This window comes from Myotis myotis, unplaced genomic scaffold, assembly GCF_014108235.1.
Source record: "Myotis myotis isolate mMyoMyo1 unplaced genomic scaffold, mMyoMyo1.p scaffold_m19_p_6, whole genome shotgun sequence".
NCBI classification, from domain to species: Eukaryota; Metazoa; Chordata; class Mammalia; order Chiroptera; family Vespertilionidae; genus Myotis; species Myotis myotis.
In genome coordinates this window covers 52,831,338-52,857,936 of record NW_023416368.1, presented here as the reverse complement: position 1 = coordinate 52,857,936, position 26,599 = coordinate 52,831,338, and the positions used below count along the sequence as shown (strand labels likewise).

The 26,599-nt window shown below is 44.1% G+C and overlaps 1 protein-coding gene across 3 annotated transcripts in view; it reads left to right on the top strand.

Moving 5' to 3' along the window:
• Positions 1-333: 333 nt before the first annotated feature.
• ZNF827 (zinc finger protein 827) overlaps positions 334-26,599 on the top strand; it is a 166,213-nt gene continuing 139,947 nt past the window's right edge. For all 3 annotated transcript variants that reach the window (XM_036313385.1, XM_036313387.1, XM_036313388.1), the window contains exon 1: positions 334-910. In XM_036313385.1, the coding sequence (XP_036169278.1) occupies positions 868-910 (43 nt within the window). In that variant the 5' untranslated portion in view covers positions 334-867. The remainder of the gene's footprint in view (positions 911-26,599) is intronic.

Here is a 26,599-nt window from a genome sequence, read left to right as displayed (position 1 = left end):
AATAAACAAAAGAAAGTTAAGAGGCAAATCTATTTCCTTTTTAAAAATCAGGAAGAATAATGCAGCAACCGTTTCAAGAGTGGGGAAAAACTTTTCCCCCACCCCTCGATTTGGCGACTAGCGGGATAAATTCGAAGAACTCCATCCCACCCCCGCACGCGCGTCCCCCATTCTTTCCACATAGAGCGGTTGCAAATCCCTGGCTGAGTCCGCCCTGGGAGCCTTAGGGCACCTTCCTCTTTGCTGTGTGTGTGTGTGTGTGTGTGTGTGTGTGTGTGTGTGTGTGTGTGTCTAGCTCTCGCTCTTTCCCTCAGTCTGTGCCTCCGTGTGTGTGAGTGTGTGTGTGACAGAGAAAGAGAGAGAGAGAGCGCGCGCGAGAGGAGAGCGAGCGAGGGAGAGAGAGAGCGAGAGCGAGCTGTGAGCTGTGCTGCCGCCGCCGCTGCCCTTTGATCCCGACATTAGTGTTAGGGGCTCGGAGACACAGAGCGCGGCCATAGACACCGCCGCACCGGCGCTCATTTATTTATGCCTCCCATCACACGCGCGAGCTCGGGGCACACACACACTCACACCTATTAGGTCCATTTCCATTGAAGAATATTGCGCTCGGGGGACAAGCCAGGTGCACGACCAAAAAAAATTAAAAAAAAAAAAAAAAGAAAGGAAAGAAAAGAAGAAAACCCCTCTTCTGGCTCCAGGAAACAAGCTTCAACCCATTGTACACACCGGAGAGAAGGGGTTTCCCCCGGCCCGCCCGCCCGCCCCCCAACTACCTCCCCGCTCCTGCCCGTGTCTGCCTCTCTGCCCCCACGGGGGTTTATTTGATCTCACATTAACCAAGGAGGAGAATGTGAGAAAAGGGGGAAAATGCCCAGGAGGAAGCAGGAGCAGCCCAAGCGCCTTCCCTCACGTAAGTCATCCCTTCTCCACCTCCTCTCGTGCCATTTTCTCGCCCTCCCTCTCCTCTTCCCCTCCGCAGCCTCCTCCGTTGTTTTCTGCATTAGTTTAGGGTTACAGAGGTGAAACTGACAAAGACACAGCCCGGGTTACTCCTCGTTTAGGTCTATGCCGAGGCAGCCATGTTGGTGATGATCAGCCCCGTGCCCTTTCTATTCTCTCTCTCTTTTTCTTTCTTTCTCTCGGCCCCCCTCTTTTTTTCCTTGAGATCGAGCTTTTCCCCCCCGTCCCTTCCCCTCCCCCCTCCTCACTCCGGGTTGCTGGGGGGAGGGGGCCAGCGGAGGAGGAGGGGAGTCGTGTGGATGCCGGTTTTTGTGTGTGTGTGTGTCTGTGTGTTTTAATCGGGGGCTGGAGGGGAGGTGGGAGAGGTTGGAATCTTTAAAAAAATTCCTGGCGGATCCCAGCGCCTGAGGGTGCGGGGGTCGGGGTGCGCGGAGGGCCGGGGGCCGTGACATGGCGTTTGGGGGTGTCGGGGCGAGGGCGCGCGGCCGACCGCCGGGGACAGGATCCAGGGAGAGGTCCGTCTCCGGCTAAAGGTTGCGCCGGGGTTGGTCGGCCCCGGAGCCGGCGGCGGCGGCTGGGGCAGGAGCAGGAGGAGGCGGAGGTGGAGGCGGCGGCGGCGGAGGAGGGGAGTCGGGGGCGGGCGAGGCGGGAGCGGCTGGGGAGGGTGAGGGGGCACCGCACACAAACACCCGGTCCACACGCGCCGCGGGGCGGCTGGTCCCGCGGCGCCGAGGCGAAGGGGCGAGCCGGGGCGCGGGGCGCGGGGCGCGGGGCGGGGGGCGAGGCCGGGCAGCGGCGGGCGGATGTGGGGTGCGGGAGCTGCGCCGAGGCGGCGGCAGGAGGCAGGGCGGCTCGCGGCGCGCGAGGTCCCTGCAGAGCGGAGGGGAGGGGAGGAGCAGGGCTCCTGGCCGCAATAAAATGTGGGGTCAGGCGGAGCAGACGGAGCCGGGCGCGACTCGGGCGCTCAGCCCCCCTTCCCCGCGAGCTGTGCAGAGTCCAGGACTAAAGTGCATCGCAGCCCTCCCCGCTGCAGCCACACACGGCCGCTGGAGACTCACGCCCGCCGGCACGGCCCGGTCCCCTTCCCCTCCTCCACCCGCACCCCGGGCCCTCTCCGCCCTCTCTCCGGCTTTTCTTTGCGAGACTCCGAACTTTTCCCCCACTCCCTCTCCAGCCCCCACCCCCCAATCTTTCTCCGCTTGGAGTGTTCTGAGATGCTGCTCAAGCTAAAAGTGAAGGAGAAAGAAGCGACTAAAAATATCCCCCGGGGCCGCCCGGCTCCTCGCAGGCAGGGAGGAGGGGGCAGGGGAGCAGGCGTGGGGCGGGGTGACGGGGAGGAGGGGACGCCGGAGGCGCCGGAGGGAGGGGTCGGGGAGACGGAGGGTCAATTTCTCCTCTCTCCCCCCGCGCGGCTCCCCTCTCTGGGCGGTTTGGCGCGGCTCGGAGTCCGAGCCTGCAAAACCCGGGCCGGGGGCGGGAGCGGAGTCGGAGCGCCCGCCGGCCCGGGTGTCAGGCCGACGTGGTCGGTCACCTGAAGTTCACGGAGGGTGGGGGAAGGGTTAAGGTTATGGTGTCTCGGGCTCCGGTTGTGTGTGAGCGTGTGCGTTTCCGCTGCAGACAGGCAGCGCGATCGATCTCCCCCTCGCGAAATCTCCGTGGCGGTGCCGGCCCGGGGGCCGGGCAGGGGGCGCGTGTGGCTCGGGCCGGGTGCCCCCGCGGCTCCGTGTCCCCCGGGCCGCGGCCGAAGTGGCGAGCAAGGGCACTCGCGGGCAGCCCTCTCCGCAGACATTCCTCTTTTCTTTCCCCTTCCCGGTACGCTGGAGTCGGCGCACAGAGCTTGGGTTGTGCTTTTTCCCCCCATCCTTAAAAAAAAAAAAAAAAAAAATGCCCCTGTGCAGTCCTTTCTTCGCCTGCCCGCTAGAGGTTCTGAGGATAATATCACATATGTAATATATATGCACATAAAATCGCTCGCAAGCGGCGGCGTGTGTGGGGGAATTTGGTGCGAGGAAAGAGAGGCGGTGGAGTCGGGGAGGGCGAGTTGGGAGGCTCTGCGCTGCGATTCACAGAAAACTCGCAGCAGTTGGTGGCAGAGTGTGTGCGTGCACATGGCCGGCCCGCCACAGTTCCTAGCTCTTTTGGGGGGAGTGAGGGGGGTGCGGGAGGGGGGGAAGGAGAGGAGGCAGGACTCCCCGCGGGGTCGGGGGGGCGAGGGGGGAGGCTTGCCCTGCTCGGACAAAATGGGCTTCAGTGCTCTCTGCGAACTTGCCCTTAGATGGCAACTTTGGGAGCTGATGAGTTTGTGTGCGAAAGCCCAGGGCGGTGAGGTTATTTGGTCATTTTCCTTTCTTCTCAACTCCTGCTTAAAAAAAAAAAAAAAGAATGTTGGCGAGGTTAGAGGCAGGGTAGGAGAGGAGAAGGGATTTATCTGTTTAGGCTGTGACGGAGATGGACCGCCTTCTCTCTGTTGTGTGCAGCGCGGCCGGGCAGCTGCAGCCTGCCCTGCTGGTGACCTTGACCCTGACCTCCTGCGACTACCCTTTCAGTCTGAGAGGAAATTCAGGCTCCATTTTAGCTCGTGTGCTTGGACCTCTTCTGCGCGCTGGTGCCTGGTGATTAAGTTATATTTTAAGAGTGGGCTCTCCCACCCTGTTCTCTAATTGAATACTATTATGCACTAAAAAAAAAAAAAAGAAAGAAAGAAAGAAAAAAAAAGAAAGAAGGAAAAAAAATCAACTCTTCTAGCCACATAAAGCTACTTGTACTGAAGTAAGAAGCAGTTACCTTCGGAGATACTGTAAATGTCCCTCCAGTTTGTAAAGGGAAGCTAATTGGAGAAGCTTTTTCACTTACCTTTGCATTGAATGGATTTTTGTGGGTGTGTGCTGCTTGTTTAAATCATGGTTTACACATGTTTTATAAGCAATTTGCATTGGGACTAAGACACATTTCTGGGCAAATGGTGTATTTTGCAATTCAGACAGTAACCCAAGGCTTGCTAAGTGCCGATGAGTCTTGAAGAGACTTGCAGTTTGTGGAGAAGTAACAAATATTGACTTTGGTAAATAGTGTTAATTGGTATTTAATGTAGAAAATAACTGTAGTCCTAAAATCCTGGTTCTAAGGCTAAATCCTTTATTGTTTGCTTATGTGTGTGGAAGAAGGATTTTTCTTTTCCTGGAGAACTGTTTTGTTTCAAAGTTAAAATTTAGTTAGTCTGGGGATCAAAGAGGTCATCCCAAGGTTTTAAGGAGTTATCTAAGGGCAGATTTAAAATTTGACCTTAGAAGGAGTGATGTGTGTGTAATTTGGAGGGTGGGGGAGGTTAGGAGGGGGAATGAGGTAGGAAAATTGCTTTTGAAACCCAAGAGCCCTTCTGAGGAAATGCAAAAGTGGTGAACAGCCACTGTTGATATAAGGTTTTAAGAATCTAGAGAACCTATAAACACACATTTAAGGAGTTCAAGTTAGAATAAAAAGAAAAAAGAAACTTGTGAAATCAGAATCTCTAGAAAATTTGGAATACTTTCTACTTTATCCGAGGACCCCTGCCTTGTCTCTGCACCTCCCATACGTAATTGCTGCCAATAGACTCTTTCTCTGTGTGTTGAATCTATTTTCCTGTTGCTAAATCTACACCAGCCAGGCGCAGGGTGGCTGTGCAAAGGCCACTGCCCTCCTACTCCACAGCACAGACTCCAGGGAACCTGGAAGTTCCACCCTCGAGTAGATGAGTCCTGGAAGTCCAGACTAGCACTTGGTATTATCTGATACCAAGTCTGGGGTGAGCCTCGGCCCCTGGCACCGAGTGCCAGCAATTCCCCAGGCTGGGCTCCGGCCTGCTAAGGTTTCCTAGCTCCTTCTGTTCAACTGAACACCCATGGGACTGTTCAGAACTGAATTAGCTTTGGGGATGGGCGAGCCTTTAACCTGACACTAGTAACCTAAGCGTTAGGTTTCTGATTTAAAATTCTACACAGTCATTTCCTTCTGGGCCTCTGAAGAGACAGGGGGAGAGAGAGAGAGAGAGAGAGAGAGAGAGAGAGAGAGAGAGAGAGAGAGAGAGAGAGAGTTATATGAGCCTCTTACATATGCAGAAAAACAAAAAGTCCTGTCCTATAGAGTTGAATGATGATCCTCCTGGCTACAAATGAAAAAGAAGTTATACACTAGCTTTTGGAGGTGACCCCCAACAAAGGTTGTTAAACCTAAATTATTTTGGGGAAGTGGCTTTAAAAAGCCTTTATTTCTTGGCCTAGAGTGGTCATTATCATTTTGGGATTTCACTGTGACTCTGCTGCTGCTGTTGATGGCCCTTTTATCCTTTTATCAAAGTTCTTTCCATTCACAAGGTCCAATACTGTGTCCAAAAAATATCCTAGAGGTCCTTGGAGCTATACCATGTGCTTATCTTTCGCAGAATCCCCAACTGCATAGCTTAAAAATGTCAGCCTGAGAAAGAGGAACAGAGAGAAACTGATACTGTCTGTGACTGCTGGCCAGGCTGGGGCCCAGTACATTACACTGGGGATCACAAACTGAGGGAAAGGGTAAGGAAGGGCTTTCTCCTGTGTTGGTTGCATCTGTGAATCCTTTTTCCATGGACGCCATCTGCACTTGCAAGTTTTCCTCATTGGCTTCAACTTACCAGAAACGTGGATGAGTTTACATCCTATTCTATTTACCATTGGAAATCGGACTGGTGCCGTGCTCAAGGGACGCACAAAGGAAAAGTGAATAAAACGGTTGTTTTGTTAGTCTAGTATTTTCATTGTTTACTCTGGTGTGGGTCAAGACCTGAACAGGTTATTGTGCTTTTCATTAACAAAACTTTTAAAATTCTCCCTTGCTTTCTAGTAAAATTGGGAAGCAAAATGACTGACAAGCAACCGGATCCCTTGTTTTTATATTTTTAGGAGTCTTTATATGTCTGATGGAAGAGAAAGGTAGAAACCTAACTCTTTTCTTCTACTTATTCTTATTAATTTTTTTCAGTGTGGAGGCCATACCTTATTACTAGGACAGGAACCACAGGGACAATTGTCAGATCTGAAGTAGTAAAGTATTTCACTGCTCCTGTCAGCCAGAGCTAATGATTCTGAGGTGCCTCGTGGCAGGCTGAGTTGATACCGGGCAATAATGGCTATTTGTTCTCCTAAAAAGAAATCCATATATTCCTAATACAGTAAGTAGGGTCCACTGAGCTTTCCTGTTAAAATAAGAAAGATAGCTCAAAATCACATTCCTTCTAATGCTTCAAAATAGTTTCTAATAAAAAAATTGATTTTTAATTTATCTACGTGCTGCCATCTCGCCCTGGGGATGACACGGCTGCTGTGCGGTGACAAGCCTCCCGTACAAAGTGTTAATAAATCATGCTGGAGAAATAGAAACTGGACAGCTTTCGGCCAGGGTTAGAGCTCGCTGTGCATTTGGAGTTTTAGAGTCTTTGAATGGCCTCTATTAGGAGAGTTCCAAGAGAGGTGTGGAAAATCGCTGTCTTTCGAGGCTTATAAAACTAGATGGACAAAGGCCGTGGAAACACCCAAGGGATGGTGTTGTGTTGGAGTAACCAGGCAGGCTTCTCCTGGGGTCAAAAGTTGGCTTAAAATACAAGGAGTCCTATTAATGTCAAAATGTTCTCGTAGGAAAGATTGGATTCGAGATGTATGATGCCCGGCTGGGTTGCTGAACTCACTTATTTACTCATCCCAGTAGCGTGGGTTCAGATCCTGTCCGAATGAGTTTAGTTTCACCAAAGAGAAACACTCATCTAGTGTCACTGACTCTGGTCATTTATATGCAAAGTGGTGTCTTTGGACTCAAAAGATGCCAAGGTGTGAAGGAAATGATGGCGGAGCCCAAATGGCCCGGTGGACAAAGCTGCCTTGGTTTCTGTGACTGGTCCGGAATGCATCTGAGAAAGCTAAGGGAAGGGCAGCATCTTCCCGAGGGTCAGGTAGCGCAGTGCATCACAGCTTTTCTTGCTGAAGTTGCCTCCTCCTGCCTCTGTTCTTTCAAAATCACTGCTAGTGCATTAGGAGAGGAGGACAGAAACACAGACACGAGCTGGAGCTGATCGCTCCATTCTGAAGGATGCGTTAGTCATTCTCTATAATTTCATCGGACTGGTCCCAGAACAAGATAATGAGAGTGTGACCTACAAAACAGGACTTCTGGGGGGGCGCTAAAGGCTTTCTAGCGTAAGGTTTTACAAGACCATGGGCTTTGTGGTGAAAGAATAGATTTTGAGATATCTCTTATCGGAAACAAATCCAGATCAGGCCTAGTTATGATAAGGACATGTGGCTAGCTCCCCCCCCCCCCCCCATCAGATTTCATTACTATTCTGGCTTGATTAAGGTGCTCTAGAATCACACTTTAGATATATAGATAAAAATGAAGGTGCTTGGTCCGGTTTTGATGCATTCTTTTGTTTCTTCCTTTGCTAGGTGTAGCTCAGCAAGTCATACCATCTAGTAGGACCAAGTGTACAAATACTTTATGGTTCGTTGTAGCTGAAATTTCTTTTGTCATGTTTCATAAGAAACTAATGTACAAAGCACAGACCTTAGAAATTGCTAAGATGGTGTGGTGGGCTGAAGTTTCTAGCTGCCTTCCCCGTCTGCTTAGGAGCAAGTTTTGCATTTCTATCCTCTGTCTGTGAATTACATTTTTATGATATGCGAGAATAGTGTATGACTAGGTGCTGAAGCAAGGGCCTCTCAGATGACTCTTTTCATTCCCCAGGGACCGACCTTGGGACAGAATTGCTGTAGCTACAAGGTGGTTTCATAAATTAAAATCAGACTTTAGCTGCATGGGTGCAGATTGCTGTTTATTTGCTCAAAGTCAGCTTCACTGCGTATACTCAGAGACACACACAGAGGCTGCACTGTAGCTAATTTTATAAAGTGTGCAGTGATACACGCCCACGGTGTGAGATCAGCATGTGGCCTGTGGCAACTCTGCTTTTCACAGGCTGACCCAGGGTTCTGTTAAATGCAGCAGATTCCGTGTGCCTAAAAAGGATATTGTTTCCAGCCGTCCATTCCCTTCTTATGAAAAAGCACCCTCCACCACTCAAGTTCTGTTTCTAGAGTTCTGAAATGACTAAGGCGTAGGTATTCTTTGCTTCTGTTTTTAAAGAAAGTCCCAGTTCAGCCCAGTGCTATCTGCCAGCAAGGTAGAAATGCATGGGCCTTCTCCGAGGCTTGGGCCTGAAAAAGCTGACCCTAAAATGATACCTGTCTTTCTTTCCAGCAATTTCTACATGGTTCAGGAAAGTGGTTAGAACCTCTTAGAAGTGTGCAGTAAAGGAAAAAAGGCAAGGAGTGAGAGAGATGGGTGAACTATTTTGCATGCTCTGGAGAAGCTGGCCTTCTGGAGGGACCAGAGAGGGCCCGGGGAATGGACTTTACATGATCAGCAGCACTCTGCTTCTCTGGGATTTCAAAACAAGCTACTGTACCTATGCAGGGGATAGATTCTTCTAACATTATATCAGTGGTTCTCAACCTTCCTAATGCTGGGACCCTTTAATATAGTTCCTCATGTTGTGGTGACCCCCAATGTCATTGTTACAAATTGAACATAATTAAAGCATAGTGATTAATCACAAAAACAATATGTAATTATATATGTTTTCTAATGGTCTTAGGCGACCGAACCCTGTGAAAGGGTCGTTCGACCCCCAAAGGGGTCGTGACCTACAGGTTGAGAACCGCTGCATTTTATAGTGCTAGGGTCCTAGGTTGTCTGCTGGTGGATTTTAGAAAGCTTTTGTTTTGCAGCGGTTGAGAGAAAATAGAATGTGACTTCACCCTCTTTTCACTGTGTCTGCTGTATATAGTCCCACTTAAGTAAAACCAGAGACTCACATGCTTTTTAAATGCACAGTGTGGTGGTCCAGTGGACAGACTCTGGAGCCAGGCTGTTCCGATCCCAGTTCTGCAACTAACTAACGGTGTGACTTTGGGCAAGTTACTTAGCTTCCCTGCCCTCTGTTTTCCTCATCTTTCAATAGTTCCTATATCATGGGGTTATTGCAAGGATTGATCGAATACTTATATGAATATCAATATTATGTGCACATACAAACCATGCCTAATTGGTGCCTGCTGCATTGAAGGAGCTCAAGAAGAAGGAGCTATTATTAAGTATATGAACTAGGTTTCTATTGGCTTAGATTGTGAGTAGACTACAGTCATTTCTGACCCAGACCTTTTTGGTGACTTCTGGGTTTTTGATTTTTTTCATTTTCCATATATCTAATTAGGGTGATGAGGAATAATACGGTCTGGTAAAATTCTTTTATAGGCTGTTATAATAGGGCTTGACTAATACTTGTTTCATAGGCCAGCAGTATTACATTAGACTTTTACTATCAGAATGAGTTCCTGTGTGTATATGATTTGACCTGGATTGTACCTAAATTGTATAATAATCATGCGAATTATGACTGAGTTTCCTGTAAAGTGAGGGTAGTGAATCCATGTTCACAGTCTTACAGTGAGATTCAAATGAGAGACTAGGTGATTAATAAATGTTTATTCATTTACTCAACAGTCAGTCCACTGATTAAAATTACCGGGGGGAAATTTATATTGGTTTTTCCATGTGTTGTAGAGATAACAGTTGAAATTCTGCATGAAAGGAAAAAAGGCATGGTGTGCTGTTTCTAACTGTAGAAAACCAGTCTAAGAGAACACATTCAATGGAGGGTTGAGAGGTGTGTGTATGTGTGTGTTTGTGTGTGTGAGATAGATCATATCAGCAGTCAGTAGCTAGTGGCCTGGGAATGTATGTTGAAACGCTTGAGACAACATTTGGAAATGGGCAGTTTCACATAAAAATAAAAATTTTAGCTTCTTTAGAAAACTTGGAAGAGCCAGCAGCAGTGGGCCCACCTCCCCACATGGCAGCAATCTGCTGTCATCAGTGGCGGCTGTCTCCCTTCCCCGGGCATGTGTTCGTCAGTCTGCCACAGTTCCTACCCCTCTGCCGCCTGTCCCCATCTGCACGTACACCTGCCCGTCTCCCTTGTGTATCTTACCTTCTGGCCTCTGCAGGCATTTGGATTAGAAACTTCCTTACATCCCCCAATATTCTGTATTTTTTAATTCATCACCAAGGCTAAGGCATTGTAAACCACATTCTGTGGCTGTACCAAGAAGCAGTAAGTACATGGGATTAAGATCCTGGTACCAGGTGCATGAGTTACATCCTGGCTGCACCACATTTTAGCCGTGACCTTGGCAAGTTGCTGCAGTTCGCTGCCTGTTTCTCATCTGTAAAATGGGGAAGCATTGTAGGTTGTATCGCAACTATGTGAATTCATACATAAAGATATTTATATTATACTCGTGCCTGGCCACATTGATACACACGAGGTGTGAATTCATTTCAACTAAGGCTCTCACTAGGATTGCTTTAATGGCACTGTGTGATTAATCACAGACAATTATTGCTTCTTATCAGTTTCTGATCATCGTCAGCCCTACCCAGTGGTTCTCAACCCTGACTGCACATTAGAATCATCTGGGAGATTTAAAAAATGCAAACACCCCCAGAGATTTAAATTTAATTAGCCCAAAGCGGAGCCTGGGTATGGGCATTCTTTTAAAGCTCCCCAGGTGATCCTAATGTATAGTCAGGGTTGAGGACTCCTGAACACATGTCTGAGGACTCCCAGATTACCCACACTCCAGCCAAAAATAAAGACGTAAGGTTGAGCCTGGGCTGCTTATTAACAATAATTTGTTAGACTCTTAAAACCCTAAAAATAGCTCATGGACCTGAGTAATTGACTCCCGATTGGAAACCAGAGGCTTAGGGAAGGACTAGCACTAGTTATGAGACACAGCTTCCAGTCTGGTCTGTCCCACTCTCCCACCATAAGCATTAGAGTTTCTCACTAGCTTTGTGACCTTGGGCAAGTCACTTCACCTCTCTGTGCTGATGTAGTGCCATATTGTAAAATGGATAAGAGTATATTAACCACATTCTGTATTTGTATTATGCTTCATTGTTCACAAAGCATTTTCACTAATATTATTTGTCTATGAGGCAGACAGGGAAGGGCTCCTCTAACCAATTAGAAGTAAAAATTGAGCCCGTGGCACCAGTGTCAGTGCTGTTAAGGACTGGAGGGACCATCTCTTGAAGTCCATTGCATCTCTGAGGTCTGTGAAATCTTCATGGGGTCCCGAAACCTGAGGGACATGCCTTCCCCAGCTGCACTTCCTCTTGGAGACCCTCCAGTGTACAGGAGATCCCCTTAGGTGCTGATGGAGCACACTGCTCTGATTCACGAAAACTTATGACATTTCTTCCTCAGAGATTGATTTTGATTTCAGACTAAGCAGAGGGCAAGAGAATAGAGTCACATGCAATGACACTGTCCGGGGTCTGAATTATGTGCTCCATATGGACAAAACTGCCTTGGTGTAATGGCCTAGAATTATGAGTTGTTTTCTGATCTGTGCTTGTTTGGCCCAATTTGTTAACCCAACAGCCCTCTAGACTGTGAACACAGCTGTATTTGGGTGGGAGCAAAGTGTGAGACACGTTCTGCTTTAGGAGATATTCCTGAAATGTGCATTCTGATTTCTCCCTTCGAGGGGAAAGCAGACCTCAAATAATAACTGACTGGGTTTTAATCTGACCTTAAGAAAGAGGGAAATCAAATTATAGTGAGCTTCTTTCTGACATTTATAAGAAGAGAGAAATATCATAATCTAGAAGTGGGGTTTTGGTTGGCTAGACTACTTGATCATAGTTACAAGTGCTATATACCAGTGGCTACTTGAATACTTGTTGATAGGTGAAGAAATATATACAAAAGAAAATAAATACAAGTATTTTAAATATGAGTTAAGTGTGCTCCTTAAGGCTGAAACCATACAAATCACAGGTATTAATTTGGTTTATTAGTTTATTTTAAAAAATCTATATTGGCTTTTTAATGAAAAGAAGCAGTACCTGCTTCGTATAAATAATGAAAGCTATGTAGGAATGTTTAAAGTAAAATGGGAAATAGCCCAGAGAGAACCACTATGCATCATCAAGCAGCATTTAAAATTCAACTTTTATTTGAAGAATTGATGCAGTTTAGTAGTTAACTAAATTCAAAAGAAAGTCTTGTAAACTGATTTGATCACATGTGTAATATTGAAGCCCAGACTGTGTGTCCTGATTTAAAGGGGGAAATTAATAAAGTACTCACCAGAAGAGAGACAACCAGAATGTGTGGGCTCTTGAAATCATCATATGAGGAATCAATTATTGAGGCAATTGGGAGTGCTAAATTTGAAGATAAGCATTAGAGTGGAGAAAAACCATGCATGGCAACTACACTTAAATATATGAAGTTCTAGCAAGTGAAAAAGGGGAGAAACTTACTCTGAATTGTTCATTCTAAATTCTCAGCTTGTAACCAATAACTGATACTTGACTGATTCATTGATTCATTCATTGATTCATTCATGCAGCAGTAACTGAGTGCTTCTGTGCCAGGGACTAGGGGTCTGTAGAGCTGAAGTGAGCATAGTCCTTGCTCTCAAGGAGCTCAGAGACAAGTGGGTAGAAAAAGAGATGGAAACAAACAATTAAAATTCAGCTTCAAAAGCATTTTCATAGATTTATAAATGCTGAACAGAAAACAGAGATTAGGACCAATACAGTAGAAGTTATAGAGAAGATAACTTTGATTTCTTAAGTCAAGGCCCATCTAATAAATAAAACTGCTCCCAAATGAAACAGAAGATCTGGTGTTCACTAAGAATCTGGCTCAACCACCTGCCAAGGGTGATTTTCTAAGGCAGTGGTTCTCAACCGTGGCTGCACATTAGACTCACCTGGGAATCTTTTTAAAATCCTGATTTCTGGGCCTCATCCTCCGGAAATTCTGTTTCTTTGTTATGGGATGGGACCACAACATTAGTAAGAAAGAAAGAGAATTTCCGGAGGATGAGGCCCAGAAATCAGAATTTTAAAAAGATCCCCAGGTGATTCTAATGTGCAGCCAAGGTTGAGAACCTCTGTTCTAAGGACTTCAAGTAATGACTGGAGGGATGTGGAGGAGAAATGTTGAATTCTAAAGTTGTTTAATATTATGAAAAAAATTCAATAAAGCAAATGTTGCTTTTCTTGGGTTTTATTATAAAATGGGAAATCTTTTCCTACAGCAGGGGAAAACTTACCTGAATAGAATAAATTGAAAGCCTTTTGAGAATAAGGGTGTATGTCAACCATCATGGTGTCACCGTTAGAGCAGTGAGGATTTGATTGGCTGAAAGTTGTAGCTTTACTTGGTGCTCATTCATTAAGAAAAAGTTTTGAGGATGCAGCCTCTGCTGACTGTTCTTTCAAATGTTGACACAAAACAATCACAGAGGATAAGTACAAATCAATATGCCAACAAGGACAATATAATAGGAATCAGCTGTGTAAATGTGCGAGGCAACTCGGATTAAGAGTAATGGGTAATAGGTTCTTGGAGAGGAGTGATACTTAAAGCATCCCCAAGGAAATGATGGATTTAGATCCCGAGAAGAGAAGGGAGAAGATTCCAAAAAGAAGAAATGGCTTTAGCCAGAAGAGGTTGAAATCATCCGAAAGTATGCAGGAGACACTAAGAAAGAAACTTTATGGAACCAGAGGAGTCGTATTGGTGATGTAAGGATAGGAGGTAGGAAAAATATAGTAGGAGCTGGCTCTAGTGATAAGAGATTATGATGGCTAAATTTAGTGGTTTGGATACAACACAAAATTATCTGTGAAATGTGGTAGTTTCTGTCCTTGTGATAAAAATATGAAATAGAGGATGAAGGGAGAAATGGCGTTTTTAAGCAGGGAGGGCTGTTGAAAAACCAAACCAGATGGATGGCAGTAGATACAACCGCCATAGTGTCCGTGGAAGAGAACTGCCCAAGTGATGGACTTCTCTGAGGCCAGTGCTGCAGACCCTGTGCCAGAGCTTGCCCTACCCCCCCCCCCCCCATTGGCCCTTCCTCACCTATTTGGGTTCCGTTGGCAAGGAAAGCTCCCTTTGAAGGTTGTAAAGTATGCATTATCTACAAACAATAATGTAGCTGACATTCATACACATAAAATGAAACATAATGGTCAAAGCAACATCTGTAAACGTATCGCCCAATCTAAAAAATTCCAACACAATCGAACTTCTCCTGTACTCTTCCACTACCTGTTCCCATTTTCTTCAATTTTCTGTTTATTGTTTCCATTGCTTTTTCTCAACAGCTTTATTATATTTAGTTTGGCTTGTCTTTGAAATTTATAAAATTGGCAGCATACAGCATAGATTCTGCACCTTGGTTTTTCATGCAACTTACCTTTGTGAGATTTGTCCATGTTCATGCATGTGGCTATGGTGCATGCGTTTCCACTACTCTCTAGAATTGTACTGTACAGATATACCACATTGGATGTATGGTTTGTTTCCCTTTTTTTTTCTGTCAGAAACAGTGTTGCTGTGAACATGCACATACATATCACTTTGGCCTGAGGGTAAATTTCTCTGACCCTAGTTCTCAAACGTCTTGATCTTAGGGCCTCCTAAAAGTTAGTGAGGACTGCAAAGAGCTTTTTTGTATATGCATTGTACCTATATATAACAAATTAGAGGTTATAACTAAGAAATTAAATATTTTTATTATTAAAATAATTGTTATAAACTATTTAATGTTAACTATAAATAGCATATTTTTATTTAAAAATTTCATTTTTTTAAAAAAGTATTTAATGAGAAGAGTAGCATTATTTTATATTTTTGCAAATTTATTGGATGTCTGGCTTAATAGAAGATAACTAGATTCTCATCTCTGCTGCTGCATTCAATCGTGACTTACTGTTTTGGACGGGATATATGAAGAAAATCCTGCTTCACATAGCTATGTAATAGCCTTTTCAGATAATTATGGCTATTCTTTGATCCTGTGCCACTGTGTCAAGACTCAAAAAGAGGTAGCTTCATAAAGTTAGTTGTAATATGAAATATGAAATGACTTCAGTGAACTTTTTGTATTCTGTTACATTAAAAACTACTGGTCTATCTTGACTTCGAATGGATCATCATACATTGGTCATTTGAAATATATTGGTTCACTGAGTTATGTAGACATACCAAATGTTGACATATTTCATTACACAATGTAAAAAAATTTATTAACTTCAACACTGATCTTACTTGAAAAGCCTGTATGGGGAAGCTGTCAAGTTCACAGTGCAGGATATGGGTTTTCCAAAATTTAATTCATGCTAGAAAGATTGAATTTTGTCATTGGCTGCAAATACTGTCCATTTTTCCTTTCAAGTTTCAGCCTTATTCATTTCCAAGAAATAGTCTGCCAAATACCCAAATTTGAATGACCATAGTTTGTCAGTTATTCTTTCAATTAAAAGTGATATTTCATGAAAAAAGTGGGAGGGTCAGCTCCCAACTCAACTCTCATTACTACTAGGCTTCAGTCATGGCAGAAGTGCTTTATGCATTCATTTCATTACATCACACAATATGGAAAGGATGCTTACTCAAGAGTCAGTCTTTAATAAAATTAATAATTTTTACTGCTGCTTCCTCAAAGACATTGTTAAATGAAACTCGTCAGGTTATTTTGTTTTGTGTGTGTGTGTTTACTCTGAGTATGTGGTGGTGGAGAACACAATGATTACTAGTATGATTTGGTGCAACCACCTTAATTCGAGCTAAGGTGTCAGCATTTTACCCACCATTGCTTTGGCATCATCCTATATAAATGTCAAAGAGTGAAAAGGACAAATAACATCTTGATGTTAATATGTTTTGATCTTGTGTTTTCCTGTGGTCCATAGGAGTCCACAGACCACACTTTGAGAAACAGTTAACCTGTCTACGTAGGAATGGAAATGTCAAGTCTCTATGTTTGTATTTCTTCAGTTTTACTTGATAATATTATAATACACTACATTGTGAATATTTTCACTGAAGAACCCAAAAGGAGAAGAGAACTCTGAAGACAGGAACCCTTAACCTCACCAGGGTTTTCCGCTTTGTGAGGTTTCTTTGAAGAAGTCTTTTTCTGTCTGTAAATTAGGATGAAAATGTGCATTTTACATTATATCTGTTTTACAATACAAGTCATGTTTTAAAATAAACTCATCAGTTAAATTGCTTTTCTTCTCCACAAACATGTGTGTGACCCTGTTGGTCTGTAAAGATGCGCCATGTTTATCCTATGATCCCCAGTCCCCTGGTTAGAGGAGAGAGTCCAGCATGATTTATCTCGCAGAGTGCATAGTTGCATATAAGAGATGGTTACAGTTTTCAGGCCTGGCAAGCCAAGAGTATTCCCGGTCCTCTGTGTTCTCCTGCTGGGCTGCTTGCTATTCTCACCAGCCATTAACCCCCTCACCCAAGACAGAAACCTGGGCGCAATCCTAGATGCCGTCCTCTTCCTTTCCTCCCACATCAAACTGATCACCAAGTTTGTGTGGTTCTACTTCCAGAATATCTCTAGAATTCACTGTGCCCACTCCCTAACACTGCTTTAGTTTTTGCTATTATTTTCTCCCATAAAAATTGAGATTTCTTTTTTCCCCCTCAGTCTCACCTCCTTCCCCATTCTCCTCCCACTGGGCCTCTGTAATCCAGTCTTCACAGTAGTCTTTCTAAAACACTTATGTAATCCAGATAATCCTTATTTAGGATCTTTTAAACGTGTCTTAAAAGGATAAAGTTTGCTATTCTTAGAAAAATATAGAAGGGTACTTCATCATCTGAGCCCCCTTTCTTCAGCCCTTCCGTGCATTCTTTATTTCATTCATATTGAATTATCTGTTTTGCAAGCCACCATGCCTATATTCTTTTCTCTATTTCTGGGATGCCTTTAACCCATCTGATTTGCCTGATAACCTTCTACTTATCCTTCAACACTCAGTTCTCTGAGAAGCCTTCCTGCTTCCCCTCCTCGCCTACCATTGGACCACTTAATGGGCAGCATTAGCCATCCCCTCCCTAGTTCCCATAGGTTGCTCATAAACCTCCCATGCTGCATTAAAAATGACTCATTCATCTGTGTCCTCATTGACTGTGAACGTTTTAAGGGTGTGGACTATTTCTCACTCATTTTTGTATATTCTTGCACATAACAGTACCTGGTGTATAGGAGATGGCCAGTAAATATTGTGAAATAAATGGAAGGAGAAGTTAAGAACAGATCACAGAATCAAAGAGATAGGAGGTGTTCCATAAACATTGTTGAATAAATGAATGAATGCGATTAAGAATAGGTCACGGAATCAAAGACTTAGGAGGTAGACCCTAAACACTGTTGAAGGAGTGAATGAATGAATGAATGAATGAAGTTAAAAATGGGTCACAGAATTAGGAGGTTTTAGGGGTAGAAAAGATTTTGGAGAACATCTCCTGCTGTCTTCCTCTGTCAGAAATGAGAACACGGTTTGCCTAACTTGTACAGCTGGGCTGGGTAGGGATGATGAATGGTGCCACAGACATTCACTTGGATGTGGCCTAGAGATGACTGGAGAAAGTCATGTGCTCCTGGCGGAGACTTGCCGAGAAGAGCAGAGGCCATGTCCTCCACCACAGGGGGATACCACAGTCTCAGTGCGAGAGAACTTCTATGGTTGGAAGTCTGTGGCACATTCCAGACTGTAGAGCTTCCCCTCAGCTATTGGCTGTTGCTCTCTCTCTGTCCTCAAACTGTGCCAAGACTGTAAGATTTTCCTGATGACTGGGCATATTCCACATCTGGATTCCATGCTCTTAACAGCTAGAAGTTTCCTGTCCTCTTTGGTTGAGGTGATTATGATATAGAGCTGGGTAGCAATAGCAGCAATTTTGAGGTAAGCCCTACTACTTAAAAGTATTCTTTCATCTGAGATTTCTAGGTGCCTGGGAGGGAGGGAAAGGGGAAACTATTTACTAATTGCTAACTCTGTGTGAAGTGCTTTGCATACATAATTCTGATTTTGCCTTCACAATTACCCTATGAAATTGCAGGTTTCAGCATCCTATTCTATAAAGAAGAGAAAGGCTTTGAGATGTCAGCTGGGTCTTTGGGGAGGCAGAGTAGGGTTTGAGTGGGAGTGTCTGGTGCTGAAATTTCTTATTTTATCAAATTGGGAAGTTCTTGAAGTTGCATATAATGCATGTACTTAAAAGGAGAAGAATCTGTACTTTTCTAGTTTATGTGGCCTGTGCTTTGTAGTTTACGGTTGTTTTGCCATCTCTGCAGGACCACCTGTGGATGGGAGAAGGAGCAGGTGTTATGACCTGACCATACTTTATGGATGAGGGATCCGAGTAATGGGGCCAGAGTGTTCCACATCTGTCTGGTTCACTGCTGTCTTCCTAACTCCCATTCTGTGGGTTAGTATTTAGTAGGCTCTCCGGTTTTTGTTAAATAAACACCAGGACTTCTGTAGTTGGTAAGTTCCAAATTCAGACTAGAACCCAGATCTCCGAGTCTCAGTGCAGGGCTCCTTCTACTGTGAAACCATCCTGCTTTCCCCACAGCTCTAACCTGAGAGGGACAAGAATGAACTCTCTGTCATTAGCAGAGGTGGGGCTTGGAAACTCTGACATGCTTATCTGGTAGATTTCTACACATCTAAATGGTCTCCAGAAAAACGTATTTCTTGCTTTTGTTTCTCTTCCCTTAAATATTTCAATATAGGATTTTAAATCATTTCTTATTTCCCTGACACTTCCCAATAAAATGATTGCAAAAAGATCAATAACCCAATACTGGATTTGTAGAGGGTTAGCACCAGAAGAATTTCTGCAATCATCTAATACAGTATTTTTCAAAATTTAAACTAAAGTAAAATAAATAGTGGAAGCCTTGCCTTTATGGGGAGCTCGAATATGTAGACAAGATCCAAGCCGCTGTGCTGATGAGGTGTGCGCTAGGGTGGGAGGTAGGGATGGATCTATAGAGCCACGAGGGCTCCTTGAGGTTTGTTTTGTAAATCACCAATCTGTTCTAACACTTCATTGTGTAGGTCAAGAAACAGAGGCACCAAGGTGCTTAGTGACTCACACAAGTGACTGGACTAAGAAGGTGATGATGAAACTTGTTGCCGTATATCTGAATTTCCAATACTGTTTTAAAGCACCATTCTGCTTTTATTACAAAGAAAAGCACCTATTCTTTAGAGCAGGGGTCAGCAAACTATGGCCTGTTTTTGTGCAGCCTCTTGAGCTTAGAATGGTTTTAACATTTTCCAAAGGTTGTTTTTTTTTTTTTTTTAAAGTAACAAAAACAACCAAAGAACAAAGAATATGGGACAGAAACTGTATGTGCCCCACAAAGCCTAAAATATTTACTATCTGACCATTCATAGAAAAAGACTGCTGACCCCGCTTTAAGGGCACACCTCTGCTGATAGCACCGTGAAACACCCAAAGAATTTGACTTTCTCCAAGGAATTTCAAAACACGTAGGTTTACAAACAAGCCTGAGAAATTGAGCACATTTATATCAAAAGGCTTTTCAAACTTGTATTCCTCAAATGAACTTCTTTAAATTGCCCAATATGTTTGCATCCTCCTTTGCCAGTACACGTTTTTGGTGGAGGATAGGCTAGTCGGCTAAGTTCTTACACTGTGTGGCAGACGTGGCTGCGGAGAACTGCAGACCGTTCTGTAAGGTGGAAAGGAACTGGAGTGCTTATTCAAGTACAGCATCAGGGCATTCGCTAGACCCAAAAGTTAGGAAGAGGAACTGATGTACCAATAATGTAAGAGGTCGCTCCCAAGAAATGGCTGTGGTCACTGGAGCATATATATGCAATGCCAGAGGGACTTTTTATCTTTTTGAACATTTACCTTGGGGTTGGGCTTTCACCTGAAGCAGCAGTAGAGCAATTGCTTAGCCCACCCTCGTCCTGACCACTCAATGTGCTTCCAGAAGCATCGAGCTTTGTTGGACAGTGGAATGGCTGCTTCTCCGGAACATCGCTCTTGATGACAGACCACTAGAAAATAGAGCCAGATTTCAGGGTATCCTGGCCCTTGGAAGGAGACAACCAATCAGAATACATTTGACCACTTCTGGCGCAAAGTCTGGTCAGAGTAAAGGTTAACATTGTTGGCCTAAATCACTGAAGTTAACTTTGAATTAGGGTTGTCCTCGTAATCAGTGTCCTTCGGTGTCACAGATGCTTGTACATAACCAAAAAAACTTACACAGTTCCAAAGCACCAATATCCTTCCCTGAATATGTGGGGGTGGGGAGCTCTTCCTCTGCAGCTTTTGTTTTATATGTATTTAATCACTAAATAAAAGGCAATTTCATCTCCTCTCTCATGCTAAATCTCTTATCCCCCAGGGCACTTTGCTTTCTGGATATACATGTATTTTTTTTATTTTATTTTTTTTAGTGTGACCACCCCCACCCCCCTCCACCTATACACGTATTTTTAGAAAATAAAGGACTAACTGTGTGAAATTTTCCATTGGCAGGTGAATGATGATGACCAAGAAGTGTTTCATTACAAGGTCATGATGTCAGTGGTTGGCAATTGTGCCCAGGAAGGAATGTCTCATTTTATGCGTACTCTACGCATTCAATAAGTAGCCATTTTTCTCCCGATAGCATGCTGTTCTTAGACTACAGAATTCGTTATTATGTTATTAGAGCTTTTTGTTGTTGTTGTTAAGTTCTTTTTTGATCTACTAAGCATTTCCTGGTGATTTCAGTAGCTTGGTAATTTATTGTTCATCTTATAACAGGTATTGGTAATGGTGGGATGAAAACATTTATACAAGAGGAAATAAAAGTCAAGGAAGCAGATAATCGACCGATTTATCAGCCTTAGCAGACTATTTTTTTCTGATAACGCTATGGTGGCCATGGTAAATTTACTTCTGATTGCTTGAGGGGACAGATTCTATATGCTTTTTGTTACATGGAGGTGCATGAAAGGGTGAGGGAGCAAGTGCTCAATCCGTGGATTAACCAACAGTTTGGTCTCTAGATTTAGGCCAGTGGGTTCGTGCTATATATTGAACTGTCCCTTTCTTATTAATTTGCTACAACATATGTGGTGATGAATATATATATATATATTTTTTTGTTTGGAGATTTTTAAGTAGCTCTAGTAAAAGAATGTCTTGCTTAACATCTTTTTCGAAGTCTTTTATTTGAAAGAAATTTGGATAAAGTTTAGAGATGGGCAAAAATAACCTATTTATCAGCTCATCATCCTTCCAGCCACGGAGGACTTCACTCCAAGCAGCAGTGTGGCCAGTTTTATACAATAATAATCAAGTTAAACAAAAACTACAGCTAAGGCTACAGCTTAGAATCCAGAGGCAAACAAACCCAGGAAAAAAGCCTTAGGCCTTTATTTAAACTTAAATGTATTTATTTTCTGGGGCTGCTATAACAAAGCACCACAGACTGGGGGGCTTACAGGACAGAAGTTTATTGTGTCTCTGTCCTGGAGGCCAGAAATCCAAGATGAAGGTGTCAGCAGGGCCGCGCTCCCTCTGAAGATCCTGAGGAAGGACCCGCTGCAGGCCTCTGTCCCTGCTGCTGGCCAATCTTAACATCATGTTGTTCCTGTGTGTCTGACTCTGTGTCCAAATGTCCACTTTATGGGGACAACAGTCCTACTGGATTCAGGCTCACCCTGATGACCTCATCTTAACTTGATCATCTGCAAAGATCCTATTACCAAATAAGGTCAGATTCACAGGTTCCTGGGTTTGGTCCTCACCATCTTTTGGAGGGAAACAGTTCAACTCAAGACACTAGGTTTTCATCCTTATTTTGCGCACAGTGTTAATAAGCCTGGTGATGGTTATCTCAGCTGTGGCAGACAGAAAGCCACACATGTAGAAGGAAGGGGCTCTGCATAGAGCATAATAGAGAAAAAGAATTCAAAAGGACTGTTAAAGTAGGAACAGTAACTTCAAACACAGTAGCTGGGAGCCACTATATGGGGGCAAGCTGCTGAGAAGTCCCAGGAGCCTCCGAGACACGTCTGTGTGTTACAAACATAATGATCATGTTTAACACATCATGTGTGGGTGTGTCTGCATTTTTAAAGCCCATCAAAATGAAATTTTAAAATGTTGACTGCACTTTGGTACTTTTGGGTTACTTGAAAAACTAGTCTTTTTGTCAAGCTACTCATGTTCTGTTAGATGTTCTGAAGATTTGGGTTTGAATCTGGCTTTGTTACTCAGTAAATGCTTATGTTAGGTAGGCTATTAACTTTTTGGTACCTTGGTTTCCTGGTCTGTAAAATGAAGAGGGGAGACGGTCTGCCATGTAAAATTATTGTGAGGATCAACTTTGCTTATGCATGTTAAAATATGCCTGTGTATAGAAGCTATGGTTTCAGTGCTTTATGCAGAATTGTTCATCTATTCTACAAATGTTCATTGGGAACCCATTATGTTCCGGCCTTGTTCTAGAATCCATTCATCCACTTAATGATGATTACATCCTGAGTTAGTAGTAGAAGCACTGGCCTTTGGGTTGGGACATCTGAGCTGCAGTCCTGACTGTGCCTGTAAATCAGCTATGGGACTTGGGCAAATTGCTGGCCCTTCCTCGGCCTCTGCCTAGAGATGAGCCATATGGACTAGATCTCCAAGGCATTTCTGTCTGTAAAGTGATTCATGTAACAAAAATAACAGATAGGACTACAGTTCTTGATATCCTGCAGATCACTTGTGCAGTCTGGGAAGTTATCCTCTGTGCTTTGACTTTCCTCTCTGAAATGGGGGTAATAGGACTAGTACTATATGTCTCCTCATAGTACTAATAGTAGCAATGATAGCCACCCTTTATTGGGCTTTGACATTGTGCCAAGTACTTTTCATGCATTCTTGCTTCTCCAAATAGGGTACATGTTTCTCCAAGGCGGGTGGGCATCCAGAGAAACAGGGTGCATCGTCCCAGAGAATAAATTTCCCCACCTGGTTTGTGAGAAACACCCCCAATATTATTAAGTAAGGACAAGCATAGCTATAGTATAGAATGCAGAAATAACTTCCAATGTTAAACTCAAACTCAAAAGAAATTTGGGGTTCCCTGGGGGGGCGGGGGGCATCAGCTTCAGTCCTGTCTTCCCCTGAGGTGCAGTTCACTGTTCTTGGCCACTAGGGAGCCTTTGGTAGGAAAGTTTGAAAACAGACCCTCTTTTCCTCTTCCGTGTTTGACTCACCTGAGAAAACTAGAATTATCATTTGTAATTTTGAAAATAGTTCTCATTTCCACTACTAAGTGCTACCTTTCTGATGATTAAGCCCATTCTTCTTGTTTATTCATACATTTAAATAATTGAGCATCTGCTCAACATCTGTTTGGTACAATTCTAAGTGCTGAGGAAACAGCAGCAAACAGTACAAAACCCGCTCTCTCATGGAGCTTTTATTTTAATACACAGTGATGTTTAAGGGGAGACCTCAGGAAGTCAGGGAATCAACCATGTGGCTACTCTGGGGTGGTGGTGGTAAAAGGATTTCAGGCAAAGGAAACAGCAAGTGCAGAGGTCCTGAGGCAGGAGCCCGCTTTATTTAGGAGATAAGGTCAGAGGGACACAGATTATATAGAGACTTGGAGATTAGGTAAAGGCATTGGATGATATTCTGAGAAACATGGAAACCACTGATGAGAATAATAGAATCTGACTTTTTAAAAAATGTGTTTTTAATGATTTCAGAAAGGGAGGGAGGGAGGGAGAGGGAAAGAGAAAGAGAGAGAGAGAGAGAGAGAAGCATCAATGATGAGAATCACTGATCAGCTGCCTCCTGCATACCCCATACTGGGGATGGAGCCCAAGACAGCAACCCGGGCATATGCCCTGACTGGGAATCGAACCATAGCCTCCTGGTTCATAGGTTGATGCTCAACCACTGAGCCACGCCAGCTGGGTTGACATATTTTTGAAAGCTTATGGCTGCTGGCTGAGAGTCATAAGGGGTCCAGTTGGAAGGTTACTGCCACAGTCCAAGTGAAGATGGCAGTGCTGCATATCAGGGTTGTAGTGGTAGAAATGGTGAAAAATGACAAGATTTGGAATGTGCATTGAAAGTGGAATCAACCAGGCCTACAAAGGAATTAGATGTGGAGTGTAACAGTAAGAGAAGAGTCAAGGCTGGCTGCAGGGATTTGGGCCCAAGCAATAGTAAGGATGGAGGAGTTGCCCTTGATGTTGAGATGGGCAGTTTGATGGAGGAGTGTGGGTAGTTCCTTGGCCACTGGAAGATCTGACTAACAAGTAGCTTTATATGAGAATATTAAAACTGGCTCAGATACTGTTTGCATCTCACGTTGAAGACAAGGAGCGATGTGTTCATTTTTGTTACCTCTCTTTTACTCCTGGACATTTTAAAACAATAATCTGAAAACATTGCTGTGTGCAAAATGCTCATCAGGACCCAGGAGCCCTCCCTGCTCTCTCGGCTGCGGACACGCGTCCTCCCCAGGCTCCCTGCCGCTGCCCCGTGCCCTCACGGCACCTTTTCCCCAGCTGGACTGGGCACAGGAATCTGGTTGTCTTCTCCACCCTGGCAGTTTTAAATAACTAGCAGTTCTTAAATTTTCTTCCTGGCCACACAGAAGGCTGTTGAGTGCCCTGGGCATCGATGTTTCAATAACTGTGATCTCTGAGGCTTTGTCCTGTGGAGCCGATTAGTGCGTTTAACTCAGACTGTGGACTTGGAGCCCCCGACCCCTGAGAGGTCTCATAGGTTCGGGCAGAACTGGTGTGTAGCAGGGGGGATGGGCGGGGGAAGGCGGGGGGGGGGGGGGTATGTGCTAAAGCTTTCAAGCTACAAAGGGACAATTTAAAACTTGGCAGGTAAAACCAGCCTAAGTGAGGATATGTTTTATGCTTAAAATTATAAAATTGGTTCTGAACAGCCTGACATGCAGCATACTCAACCTTTATTAAACATTACAGAGGTCACTGCTTTTGTCTTCCTGGTGCCTCTTTCCCTCTCCTTTCTTCTGTGACCCACATTAAGCCAATTGTAGAACCCAACCCCTGGCTTCAGTGATAGGACCAGGGCACAGAACATGACCTCTCACAGGCCAATCAGAGGAGAAGGACCTTTCTCCATTGGTAAGTCACTGAGAGTGAAAGTCCAGAACCTGTGTAGCCAGGTTGTCAGCCTCCTAGGAAAGGAAGCCAGAGAAGATGAGGTTAACCTCTGAGGGAAGAGACTACTGGCAAATGAGAGAGTGCCTCGAGGGTGCTGTGACATCCTCCTGCGGCTAGTAACTCTTTGCGCCCCTCTCTGTTTGATACAGGGACTGAGGACATTAGCTATGGCTTCCTGCCATTACAACCACAGGAGCCCTACTACCCCTGCTATGGGCCGGGCATTGAGCAGGAGTGCAAAATGACTAACTCTTGGTCCTGCCTCTGGTCTTTGTAAGCTAATGGTTTCACAACTAGTAAGCATAATAAGATGATTGATAAAATCTGCCCTTAACAAATCAATAGATGGTGTCTTTTTAAAATGTGAAGAATTAGGAATATAACAATTTTTTCATTGCATTGATTTATCCAACAATTATCACCTAGATATTAGCTTTCTCAATGTCTGGACTATTTCCTGTTTGATGGTTTGCAAGGAGAAAGCCCACTTCTCAGGGAATTTCCAGTATCATCTGTTGAGACCTCCATCCTTTGAGGTCTGTTTCCATAGCCACCTGCATCACTGGGATTAACCGCTCCCTCTTTTGTGCACACACAACCCTTGCCCCGTTCCTTTGTGCGTCCTAGGCTTGGGCAAGCCTCGCACTCCTGTGGGTTATAAACTGTTGGGCCAGAGACTGCTGTACCTCCGAGGCTCCTTGTTCGGAGGACAGTTTCTTGAACATAGTAAATGCTCAGTAAATGTTTGTTGCATTAAATCAATTACTAGCATTGGTTTTGCTAATGACTTTTATGCACAGCTCCTTAAACTTTACAAACCAATAAATACTGTTTAAAACTGTGTGGAAATTTTGGTTGAGCCTGCTCTCTTCCAAACCTTCTGGTAGATTCCTGTGCACCGGCTGGTGGGAGTGGTTTATGGGTAGACATAGTGGTGGGGGTTTTAGCCTCCCATTTCTACTTGCTTTAACCTCAGCCAAAAGGCACGAAAACGAATAGAAGTCTCTTATATTTTTTCTTCTGTCTGATCTTTCTGAACGAGGATCTTAGATTAACATTGGTCCAAATAAATGCATCTGATTACAACTCTCACACTGAAAAGGAAGTGAGTTGAAAAAAAATGTAGCAAGAGCTGTGGATCTCGAGTTACTGATTTTTTACTTGGGAACTGAATTATAAATAAATGTGTTAGGTAGCAGAATTTTGTTGTGTTTCCCCCAAAGGAGAAATTGTTGCTGCGTGGAAACAAAATTTATTCAGCATATTTTCATTCTGTAATTGCACCATTTCTATTCTTAATTCTTTGAGTTTCTGATTCAAAGTGAAAAAAACACACAAAAACAGACCGTTGTGTAAAGCTGACAGGAACGAGTGTGAACCTGGCTGCGAGACGCAGAGGTTGTTGCAAAATTAGCCACGGAAATCGCTTCCTATTCTGGAGGTGAAAAATAATGTATTTAGAAGGAAGTTATTTACATTGGCTGTTGAGAGA